General features: G+C 44.6%; 1 protein-coding gene across 1 annotated transcript in view; it reads right to left on the bottom strand.

Annotated features, from left to right (window-relative positions):
• Positions 1-13,157, bottom strand: part of FAM171A1 (family with sequence similarity 171 member A1) — a 718,266-nt gene that overhangs the window by 67,952 nt on the left and 637,157 nt on the right. Inside the window, exon 7 of the mRNA XM_069648403.1 lies at positions 12,454-12,568. Coding sequence (XP_069504504.1) covers positions 12,454-12,568 — 115 coding nt within the window. The remainder of the gene's footprint in view (positions 1-12,453; positions 12,569-13,157) is intronic.

Genomic DNA, 13,157 nt, shown 5'->3' on the forward strand with positions numbered 1-13,157 from the left:
GTTGTCTTCCCCCCTGTGATCCTCCCTCATACAGCCGCGCCTCAGGGTCAGGATCAGGCAGCAGCTGCAAGGCCACATAGAAGGTCACCATCAAGAAAACAGTGAGGAGTCTATCAGATTCATGACAGTACCCTCTCACTGCTGCTGCATAGCAGTACTCAACTCAGTATACAAGCCATCAGATTTAGAAAATGAATGCCCTGGGGCGTGGCTTGGAGGCCAACAGTGATGGCGAATCTGCTGTTGGGCTCCGCGAGCAAGGAAAGAACGGTGGACTTACATGGCCCACTCCCGGCGACTTCGATCCGAGTAAGGACGTGGGATTGATGCTAGAGTGTCCCTACCAAAGTGCAGGTTTTAATTTCCTGCATCACGCAGGTGAACTCCTTGCTGCTACACAGGCTAAACCCGAGATGAGGCCCTGGCGTGGGGAGGAAACTCTCTAGAGCTCCGACGCGAGTCCAGTGGCAGTGATCACACCTGAGCTGAAGAGGCATCAGAGCGAGACAAGCACCCGAAGGCTCCCGAGGTGAATCTTGGAGGAGCAGCGTATGTGCACCAGCGGCAGACAGATGCCCATTGGATGGGTCCCTTCGGGAGGGAGCCGATAAACTGCAAGTAAAGGGCAGCAATCTTAGATACACGCACAGGGATTGGCCATCTTTGAACTACCTCCAGTGATCCAGAACTGTTTGGCTGCATGCCAGCGGGGCGCACAACATAGAACTTCCAATGTGGTTAACATGGACCTTAAGGTGGTTTTAGATCACATCTAAGCATTAATGGTGCCAGGACGGTGGAGGCAGAGTTGTCGGGTGTGCAGGGGCTCCACCTTCAAAGTCTGCCAGGAGGTTTTTTCAGGATTATAGGGTTGTTCGGGCATTAAGATCCCCCTGATGTAGTAGAGTTCACAGGTTTTTACCACGTTGTGCTCTGGTAATCCCAAACATGGCTACGGAGAAATCAGAGAGGAAAGAAAGTCATGGACCCCAATTTTTTTGCAACGTGCACAGCATCAGGAAAACCTGCTCCATCCACTCAGGAAGTGTCCAGACCCTCATTCTCCTCGAGGGACCCAGTAATGGCAGCTTTAGGACGCATCGAGAAAACAATGGTGGTCATTACGACCCTGGCAGTAGCCGTGCCAGCAAATACTGGCACAGCTGCCGCCGGAGTCATGAAGTTTCCAGCGCCCAGGAATGGGCAATTACCAGGGTATTACAGCCCCGGCAGACCCAGTAATTGCCCATTCTCGGGCGTCAGAAAATATTACTCACCATTCCCATTCCCATTTGAGTCCAAGCGGGTGCCGTTCCGCCCGCCAGGTCAGACCTGGTGGGCTGAAAGGCACCCGCTCGCAGACCTCGTAGTTTGCCAGTCCGGTAACAATGGTGTTGGTAGCTTATCAGCACCGGACCGGCAAACTTGTACTGAGGCCCAATGTCTCGCAAGGAGGGCAAGTTTGATAAGTTGAACACGAATGTGGCACAACTGGAGTCCAGGACTTCCACCCTAGAGCTACAAACCACACTACAAACCACAATTGGACCAGCAGTGTGCTCGAATAGTCCAGAAGGTGGACCGTCTGGGAAAGGAGATGAAGCAGTGGTCTAGGGCCTTAGGGCCGCCATGGAACGACGGCTTGAGTACCTAAAAAATGTGACCAGAGCCAAGCAGATCAGAGTTTTTGACCTCCCAGTGAGCAGGAGGAGATGATCCAATATGTCGTGGACGCTTCCAGAGATACTGACCCTTGAGATTCAGGAAGACCCGCTCCATATAGAAAAGTGTGATAGGATCAAAAGTGGAACCAATGATAAACAGAGAGACCCCTAGGTGGGCACAACTCTTATAATTAAAGTTTCGGATTCCGGGAATGAAGAAAGAATCCTGAAGGCTGCAAACAAAGTGTTCCCTCGAATAACTAACATAAAATACAGTTCTTCACTGATCTGGCACAAGCAACTGAAAAAAGGAGGATGGACTTTAACTTAAGAAATCCTTGCTTGCACGTGGGGTGAAGGAAGGGTTACTGCGGGTGGCCAAGCTTGAGTAACTTGGAAAGAGTACATTTTATGGGATGTGCACAGAGCGGAGGAGTTATTGAAATCGATCCTTGCAGAGGCTGAAGTGGATAGGTACAAGGGATGACCATATGGGGGAATAGTGCAGTTCAGAGGGTACATATTTTAGAAAGATGCCAAAGGAGCTATGCTTTAAGTGCATAGGTTATGGGGCTTGTATGCAATTTAGAATACTGTGGGTTTGGGTCGCTGGAGTGGAACGAGGGGATGCCTTACTAGCCCACGGGTGGTTTACAGATATCCGCATGGGGGAACCAGCTACGGCACTCTGTGCAAAGAGGATGGGGAGATTGAACAGAGTGGAAGGGTGGCTTTAGGTGCCAGAGAATGCCCTCCGGTGGGATGACGTTGAAGTTTGTGATCTAGAGGCGCAACCAGTCACCCACCCACTTAAATAACGAGGACTACCAGCGGAGACCTAACCACCACTGATGTTTGTGTACTATGGGGGGTGCAAACTATACTGGGTTTTCACACATTGGGGACTCTGCTCTTACTACTGTTTAAACATTATAATGCAATAAACATATTGGAAGATTAAAAAAAAAAAAAAAAGAACATTAATGCCCCTTCTTGGCTCACTTATAAGCTTCAAAACAGATGGGATGCAGGATGTATGTCCTTGGTTTTATCTGAATAGCAGCTCCAGCACCTTTTCATGTTTAAGTTAAGTGTGTCCGTTTTGCTATGTTAACGTACTCTGGTAGATTCCTATCTTGGTTGTTATGGTACTCCAAGACCACCTCCATGGGGCAGGAGGGGGTGGAAAGAGTATTTGTTCATAAGAGTAACTTTCTGTATGAATTTGGATTTACTGTTTGGACGGCTAAAAGGCCTGAATCTCACTGAACCTATGTGCCTGCCACAAGGAAAGGGTGTTTTCCACATGGCCCTCTCAAATCTGTAGAATGCAAAGTACAAATGTAGCCAACATGACTATGCTGAGCACAATCAATTAATTCCCCAGCCGGTACTGGAAGCTTTACTGCAGGGAGGTTATGGTGTAAACCCCACAAGACCACCTTCACAAGCAGATCAGGAAATCTTTTTTCCAGAGTCCTTTTCTATGGACATTTCCACCACGTGAACCTTTATCAACATAGGTAGTCTCCCTCAAGGCCAAATGGAGGATTTATGGCGGGACATCTTGCCGCAAGCATGTAACTCATTTTAGATTTGCACCGCTATAGCAAATGTAGAAATGTACATAATGTTGGTGCAGCCAAATTGAGTGCTAAAACACATTCACTTCTGAGCAAGGTTAAGCTGACCGTATTCTAGGACCCGAGGAACCATGTTACATAAGTATAAAAATGTCACCCACGTCAGGGCTCTCAGGAACATCTTGCATGTTGAAGCCTTCGACTTCTGAAGGCCACATGCCACAAGCAGTAACTGAAAACCTGCAAATAAACATGCTTTCCAAGAACACTGAAAACTCTTCCCGCATGGATCCCTTCTGAGGGAACGTCTAGGCGAATTCCAGGCATTTGTCAGTGTTCATCACAGTATCTTAAATGCTGGAATAACCAATCCAATGCTACTTTCTCAAGTTACTACTCATGTATTTCTGCAAGTATCCTGTTGCGGTGGCAGGTCTGAAAGCTCTACAAACATGGTAAATGTTCCACAAACACAATCATCCAATGGTTGGCAGCCCAAGTCTACAACTCTTGTGCTTCTCTTGTGAGGGTGAACAACCTTGTCCCCTTTCTCCGTTTATGTTGTACATGGTGGTGATGCGGTCTGTACAGCCCAATACATTTTTACTTTTGATCTGTGGCAAGTTGTATTGTTCTCATTTCAACCATGCCAAAGTTTGGTCTCGTTTCCTCTGATATTTTACTGTACCTGGTAGCATGAACCCATTACAAGTGGTGTTCATCTTCATGTAGCATTATCTTTGGTTTGCACAGACAGAATTAGACTGATGCAGGATGACATCAGGCCTAATGGCAACTTCAAATGTCTGACAGACTACCCCCCTTTTGGGGTGGGACCAAGATTGATTTGCATATGGTATTTTTCCCTTTTATAATGGCTTTGCAGGCGAAGAACGATGGTCTGGAAGGTTGCCTAGAGAAATGCCAGAGTTGAAGATTAATTTTAAACCTTCCAGCCATCACCTTTGTTTTGCTGGATTGAAAGAGGACCAACATCTAGCAAATGCTGCTGATCTCGGAATCTAATGGTTATACATTGTTTACATACCAAGCATCATTCCCACAACTTTAATGCAGTTTTAACCCAAACAGTAGAACCTTGATTTGCCAATGATCATCTCCCACCAAGAACCAGAGACCTGAGTTGCAGAACTAGAAGCATCCTGCAGGCACACAGAGCAGAGAGAATCTACTGCTTACAACTTTGGTATATAAAGGAAGAAAGGTTTCGAAGAACCACATCGCACATATGAATTTAAGATCACTTATTACCCCATCTGACAAATCTCATCATAAAAGCAGGCTCCCATATTACAAGTTTAACTTCAATCCAAGACTTACTGACAAATCTTAAAAGCGCCAACAGAAAGAATAATATTTACATATCCTACATTATTGGGCTTATAATTACGGGGATACAAGTGGGCGAGATCATCAAAACCCAATTTGACATGTCTTTTGGAGGGAAACACTCTGATTTTCTAATTGGATGCAGCACTGTAGAGCAAGGCAAAATTAGTGCCCAAAATGGATGCCTTGAGGATCAGCCACATCTCCCATAAACTAAAACATGGCAACTCAATAATGCAACAATACCCACTCTGGCAGGCCTCATCTGCTAGTAATGGCAGGAGTCCCAAGTTATAGGGCAGAGTAAAAAGGGCAGTCCTACCGGCCCATGTAGCAGTTAGTGACATGTGAGGTCCACTGGAGAGGGTATTATTGCCATTAGCACCCTGGGGCCCACCCTCTTCACTGCACTACCATACAAAATGAGCATCATGGAAAAAAAGGGGCATTAACAGTTGTCCTGCCTCAATTTTTCTGGTGGCCATGCTCACGCAAGGGAAGTGGCAGGCTAAAGAAGAGCATTAAAGGTAAGTAGGGTATCAATGGTGGATTGGCGGTCTGATTGGCAGGAAGGGGCGACAGGGAACAGCAGGAAAATAGAGAAAGGGTAGCGTGGAGGGAGAGTAAATGGTGACAGTGATGTGACTAGCCCTCCGCTCACTTTGAACATGGGCGAAGATGGTGAGATTCAGCCCATGTCTTGAGTGAACGGATCGGCTGAGGCACCATCTCTGGGTGCAACAGGCAATTTGATGTCCAACCTGAATATAACTCCCGATTTAATTCTATGATTCTTCTGCCAAATGCCTTTGATCGAATTCCATTGAAAGATGCCCCACCTCATGCCTTCAATGAAAGATCCTTTGTACCCACTGCCGTATAAGACGTCTAACTTGAACATAGTGTTGTGGGTCAGAAGCAGGATAAACAATGGTCTTCCATTTCAAGGGTTTTATTTTAGGGCTTTCCCTGTCTAACACAAAGTAACTAGGGTGCTAGTCAGTCATCCAGTCCAAAAGGAAGACCTGTCCTATGTCCAAATCTAATCTACTCTTTCCCGACCACTATTCAGAAAATAACTAAGGCAAAGGAGAATGACTTCTCCTGTGTTTTGATTCTCATGAAAGTCACTTTAGTAGTTGATTCACAGGTAGGTCTTGGCAACTACTTTCACTAGTTCATACAGTTCAGAAATGGGACTACAGTTTTTCTAAAAATGTCCTCGACACTGTGCTTTTCCCTTCCAAGGTTCCTTCTCCCCATTTCTTGGTTTTCTATGTTCATTGATCTTTCTCGACTTAATGTCCACTCTCTTCCCTGGCTGGGCCAGTTAAAGCTTCGAACAGGTTTCTTACTTTGCTTCCACTCTTCTCTATTACTGGGGCGCGTAGGGAGATTATAGTAATGATTCTTGTTAGGGAGAATTCTCATTTCTGTGCCAATTCCCTTCAACCTTAGAGACCCCCAGCGCTTTTGCTGGATTTAAGACTTTTTAATTTTAACCCTGGAGTGAGGGAGACCTTTTTCTCCCTCTCTCACGTGTTTGGTCATGATTTGGATTATGTGTTTTCCTGTTTTTGGAGTCTGACTAACTATAGGCATCTGCTTTTTGTTTGGCAACACAGCACCTTCAGAGCCAGGTCACAGAGCAATCCTTTTAGATTTCTCATTAGGGTTAAATACCTTTTCTTGTGTGAACTACATTTCCCAGGAATAGTAAAGTGAAAATGGCTACTTCCCTTTTCTCTTTATAGGTCCAGCACACACCAGCTTATGTAGAAGACTGGGGGGGGGGGTTACCTAGTAGCCCCTTATCCTACATTCTCATGTAACATTTTTATGTTACCCTCACTACTTTAAATGGCTGGTGGCAGCGGTTAAATTTTTCCTACCATTGTGCTTTTCTACCGGAGGCTGAACCCTCAGCTGCAGTACAGCACCCATGGGTGACCATTTTGTCAAAATTGCTCCAGTCTTTTTTTCTTGCCATTTTCGGTTTGTGAGGTCTTTCATAGGTTTTACTCTGTGTGCTGAGACAGATTTGAGCCCTTTGTTCGTCTTGCCTTTGACGGCTTCAGCCCTGAAGCCGGGCCCTGGCTCCAGTGTGTCTAGAAGGACAGGATGTGAGGGAGGGTCCCTAAACTCCCCTGTCCTTTGTCTCTAAGAATCCCTGGATACAACCAGTCTTGATTGGTTGGCTAGCTGTCCTTTCAGGACAGCCTCCCTGCTGTGTGATTGACAGCCAAGGCTGTGCATGAATGGGAGAAACCCGCTTAAAAGGCCAGGGTTTTGGGACTGCAGGCAGAGTCGACCACTGGGAGAAACACCCGACGAAGAAACCATGAACAAAACTTGCTGCAACATCCTGGACCTTTGAATTACCCTTGAAGCCCTGCTGCTGTGCTGTACTCCTTTTTCACCTCAACAGAGAATCTCCAGATGAAACGACTTCTCCCCTTGGGTTAGTGAGATCAACTAGCCCCGAGACTAACTCCACTGGACCACCATCCTTGACTTTGTGCCTCTTCATTGCTTCGGAAGCCTAATGCCAGGGGTCGAGTGTCTGTAGTCGAGTGCAAGGCCTGCCGTGGGACAAATCAGGCTAGAAGCAGGAGACTCCTAAGGACCCTCCAGAAGCAGGACCTCCAGGTCCATTGTTCCACCAACAGAGTGCAGGACCGAGGGAGAAAAGAGTCCAACCGGTGTCCAAGATCCTTAACGGTGCTGTTTGCTAAGTGCGGAAACCGCAAAGTGCCGCTGAACCGAAGAGTCCGTAGCTGCCGAGAACATCCCAAGTACCACGCAGGAGCTCTACAGATTCCCTCCTTGTCCCCATGACTGAGGCTCAGGGACGAGGGTCTGCACCACTGTAGCAAGACAGAATCCAGCTGGACCACTCTTCTTCAAACCAGAGGTACTGTTTAGGCTTGGGGTACTTACCTTAGTACCTTTCAGCAGCGCTCTTCTGATTTGGGAATTGCATTGGCTTACTTTTTCAAGTTGATTTCAACTCTCTTCTCACAGGCTTAACAGCTCATGTCCCTACAAGCGATTTTTCTAAAAGACTCTCTAACTTTGTGCAAGACTTTGATCTAAGAAGTACATCGGATCCATAGACTGTGTCCCAAATGACTTTTTACTGTCCTGGCTCAGACTCTCCTAGTCCACTGACTTTGATACAGTGTGACCCTCATAGTAGCTTGTTGTAGACTGACTGCTGGGAAAAGCTTATCTAGATTTCAATGGAAGATTTAGTTGTCCTCACATATACTGAGAAACTGTCTAACGTTTTTCCTTCCCTAACCTTTCCTTTCTGCAACCTCAGAATCTGCAAAGTTTACTAGTCTGATATATAAATGCCATTACGGTCCTTGTGATTTAAGTCTCCTCAGGGTGTACAAATTATGTAAGAAGCATATCCAAAGATTATCCACCAACTTTTATTGATTCTGAAAAGTAATTTTAAAGTATATTTACATTGTTACAACAAATTTCCTTTTTAAAGAAAGCTTATTTAAAAATATATGTTAAATAAATAACTATTTATAACTGAAAACTTGAGTTTAAGTGTTACTTGGCTACTTGTATTTACGGATTTCATTTATACAGCTCTACAGCTCACATTTACCCCTCTTGAGATAGGCCTGGCTGCTCAGTCACACTACCAACTTGTGTAGTACAGACCTATTCCAAAAGGTGGGTTACCACAAGCAGATAAGTTATGTTAATGTTAAAGGATATTTGTACCGTGCACTATCACCAACGGAGTGGTCCCCTGGCGGCTATGAAAGAAAAGGGGTGGTGGTTTAGTGGGAATGAGCTGGAAAAGTGTAAGATAGCAGTGATGTGCTGTTGGCAGCCTTAGCCAGGTGGTTCTGTTGGCTGGGCTTGCAGTGTTTTTCGTCGGTAGTCGTCGTGTGCTGTTGTGCAAGTCTATGTGAAGTTTGTTTTGTTGTTGCAGTGTAGTGAAGTTTGTGCGGTTTGCTGCGTTTAAGGCTTGTGGTTGTGTTTGGTTCGGGTTTGAGAGGTGTATGCAGAAGAGTGAGATTGTTAATGGGTTGGTCATTGATTCATGATTGCATGTTTGGTCTAGGCTTGGCAGGAGATTTGTATATCAATCATTGAATAACATTTCTATCTAGATGCGACGCAGGCTACGTTGAGGATTCTATTTAAGTGCGGCATATGCTAACATTTACAATTCTAACTAGATGTGGCGCATGCCAAGCTTAGGAGTTCCCTCTATGTGTACATATGCTAACATTTACAATTCTATCTAGATGTGACGCAGGCTACGTTGAGGATTCTATTTAAGTGCGGCATATGCTAACATTTACAATTTTATCTAGATGTGGCGGATTCTAAGCTTAGGAGGTCCCTATATGTGTGCATATGCTAACATTTACCATTTTATCTAGATGCGACGCAGGCCAAGGATTATTACATCTGTGAAAGGGGACATAAGCTTATCTTGACCGTTCTCTATAGGTTAGTTAACATTGGCTTTCCGGACCTAACACCGATATATAAAGTGCTATACAAAAGCCAGGTTCACACAGTGGGCCTGCATCAATTCTTACCTAACAATTCTCACTTGGGTTCCACTCTTCACTCATTGGGACGAGTATTATTGTTCCAGTAAGGATCATCACCGACTTCCACTCTTCAGTCTTACTGAGATGAGTATGCTCCATATTATGCTCCTTATATTCGCTATCCCTCTCTGGTCTCCCACTGTCCCCGTTGCCTCTTCACTGGGCCTGTCTGCAGAACGGGAAACTCTTGTCATGGTGTCATGCTGTCAGGTTTGCTTCGCTCTTCGCTCCTCTCTCTGCACCCATATTGCGATGCAGGAGGGTCTGTGGTCTCAGCGTTGTTGCTGGACTGGAGAGAGCACTGCATCACGGTCACACCACCACTCACTGTTCGGGTTCCCTTTCCCCAGATTCTCTGGCTTGTAGCTGTTCTCGCGCCACTCAGCTGTCTTCCCAGTCTGCACGCTGCACTTCTCTACTTCCCTCAGCTTTTGCAGGAACATGGATCAAACTCCATGGCATCCCTTCCTTCTAGAGCTCCTCCTTCTCTTATTAAGATGTGCAGCTGTGCCTTCCACAGTGGAGCATCAGAGTCCCTTTTCTCTGTTGCTAGTGTTCTGCCTCCCTCTAGCACTCTTCTCAGTATTGGCAATATAAGTTTCTTCATAGTTCCCTACTGGTGTTATATCACAATAACAACCAGTAGCTTGTTCTTCTTGGTTTCTTTGTATTGCAGCTGTAAATGGTGGGTTGCGAGTGACTTAGGAGTTCCTCTTTGAAGCGGGAGTCCTTGTCAACAAGGAAGGAGGTCTTTCCCAGTAAGGTCCTGCTTGCTTCTACCTCTAGGAAGGATATCGCATAGCAGGCTCACCTACCTAAGCTCACAAGGAAAGGCTGCCTGCTGGGGAGAACTGACTGAATCCTGCTATTCGTCACATTAGGCACAGAGGGAAACATCCGAATTTGATCCTGACAGAGGAAAACATGCCAGAATTCAAATCATCGAATATTTTCTTACATTGTAGATACAGTAATACCCCTGAACTATGACAATGGGGGAGCAGGAGCGTGTAGTTATGGAAAGGCACACCCAAGGCTTTGCTATGGTTGTATTTGTAAAATTCAGTCACAGTTACACTGGGAGATTTGCCAATGTGCTTTCCAGGATAGTCTCAAGAGCCTGCAGAACGTAAGTAAACACAAAGGTACACCACACCATTGCAATGGGGCAGTGAAGACTGTTACAAGGGTCATCAGACGGGACTTCGTACACCTTTCCACCTTCCAAGTGATGTTCTTATGTAATGAACGAAGTGGAAAGTTTTTACTGCTAGAGCTGTACTGCTGTAACTCCTCAGCAATATTTTAGACTGCTATACTGGAGAGATGACCAAATATACTGCAAAAAATGGTACATTAGGCAGCTACAGCTCTTTCGCATTCACAAGCACCTTTATAACCTGGAATGGTTTCCTGCACATCTATAAGACCAATTCTTTCAGTCTCTATAGTCCCAGAATCAGATGAAAGAACAGATTTGTTGACACCTGGCCATCAATCACTGTGCCTTGTAGTGTACAGTATGCCATCCACCATTCTGGAGGGGAGGCAATATACCAAAACGTGAACATACGTCTATCCAAAGTCTTTGCTTCCAGCAGATACTAATATCTTACTCAAACTTCAAATACACCAGTCAGGGCAAGATACCTGGTAGTTCAAGATTGAAGCATTCACTTACAAGAAATCTTGAATGAAAGATGAGTTACTATCAAATATGCCTGCCGAAGTGAAGTGCCAACAATTAAGCGAGGGCGTTATTTTTGTCAAAGGACCTTGAAAGGCACCTATTGCAAGATTGAGTTAAATGGGCACAGCAGGAATTGGATTTCATAAAAAATGGGAGGATAGCATGATAGATGGGTAAATTTGCATTTCATGGGATACACTTTAAGTTAGTATTTGGTGTATTGGCCCTGTATTATTTTGTATACTCACTCTGAATACACTTTAAGAGTATGTCCCTTAATCATGTAGTGTGATGTATGCTGAAATGCTGTACCCCTAAAAAGAACAGAAGTGATCTTTCAAGAAACGTCTTGAAACAAGAATCTGATGGCGATTTAGGTTTTGTTGTAAAGAATGATAGATACATGCTTTTCTGATGTATGCTCAGATTTACAATCAGTGTTGGGTTTGGATCATGACCAGCACTACTGTACTTGAGGAAGACTGTTGAACAATGAATCCATGGATTAAAAACTTATGAATGGAAGTTATTCAGAGGCTGTGCACACACACTCCCCCAAACCCCATTCTACATGACCACCTGCACATTAGTGGTCTCTTGGGTCACCTTTTGCGGCACAGCTTTACTAAAGAATGACATAATAAAGTGGTTTAACTGCATGACATATCTGGTGGTGAAAGACCGGGAAATGGCAAATCACTACATGAGATGGCAGTTTAATAAACAAAAAAAATGTGTTCACAGCTTCAGACAGAATTATATATAATTGAAGGACTTTATTATATTTTAAAAGGAACTTTTGGTTATCATTTGTTAATACTGATAACAGCGGAACACCAAATGTTCCCTGTCCTCCTCAAATCTAGGATGATTCTCAATGTTTAAGGTGACCCGGTGCTTTGGAATGGATTCAAATACATGCAAGAAACGGTTTTTATTTATGAAACTAGAAGAGCTTTGGTTGAAGTTGGATCTGACAATGACTGCATGGTAACTGGGCAGTATTTGATTTAACAATAAGGTACAGATTAGGTGGTGTAGTGGCCTGCATCGGAGAGAAGAACCAGTACTCTATAGGAGGGATTACTTAGAAACGACACCACATGCCAGCCAGAGAAATCCCAGGTACACAGCTTAATGTGCCTTTTATCACTGCTGCACTCTGATCCATGAGGTGTCACATGGAGAGAATAAAAAACGGCAACCTTTAAATAAAATGCAAACCTATGGCAGTGAAGAATTGTAGGGATTCGTGAAATGTGTTTGCTTTCTTTGTCAATACACTAAAAGAAGTGCAGGAAACTTAAATCCAAGAAGCATGTATATGATGTGATGTGATTGAGACCTGCAGACCGTGGGGGCCAAACTCGGACATACCGCAGTTTGCTAGGGCTGAACACTAGATTCAGAATTTTCACCGAACCTGCAACATGTTCTTGTCTGCCAATTATTTCTTGCAAGAGCAACCCATTGTTTACAACATTACTGGGTACATTACTACATAGCAAAATGAAAAAATGTGAGCTCCACTACAAAACGGAGACACTGTACCATGCAATGTTGGAACTTACCGGCAGTAATACAACAGAAGGCACAGCAAAACCAAGAGTATGAAGGCCATTCCTCCCAATATCGCCAAAAGGAACATGGTGTGGTAAGAAGCAATGTCCTGGGTCAACACGGGACCTAGAAGAGCCAAAGGATGGGTTACATGACCTGGTTGCTTTCACACACCTCTTGGGAGCCAACATGCTCAACTTGAAACTTTTTTAAAGCTTAAACATGGGACCTAGAGTTAGTATATTATATACACGGTGAGGTGGGAAAATGCATACCTTTCCATCGCTGCTTTAAGGCCACTGAAATATAAAATTCACATTCATCTCTCCTCTTCCCCCCTCTACACTTTGAAGCAAACTCATGACCACGAAGGCGCTATACCAGTAAATGCACCTTAATCGATGGTCATTAACACATACAGGAATTTTTGCTAAGTTTCCCATTATAAAAAACACGATACATCACTTATTAGTAGCTCTGAAATGGTACAAACCTCAGCAGGCACAAACACAAGCCTGGCTCTACCAAATCAATGCCACTGAAGGCACTTAAGGATTGTACGATTCCAGTTATAGCAGGAGACCTGGACCTTAAAGCTGGGGAACGAGGGATGGAATAGCTGATGAATCTTTTTGGACGAAGGTTAAGTTACTTTGACTCTTCCCACCTCTCTCCTATTGTTGTCTTTAAGGAACAAGTTATGAAGCACAAAAGA

The sequence above is a fragment of the Ambystoma mexicanum genome, chromosome 2q (assembly GCF_040938575.1).
Source record: "Ambystoma mexicanum isolate Mex_15411 chromosome 2q, UKY_AmexF1_1, whole genome shotgun sequence".
Lineage (NCBI taxonomy): Eukaryota > Metazoa > Chordata > Amphibia > Caudata > Ambystomatidae > Ambystoma > Ambystoma mexicanum.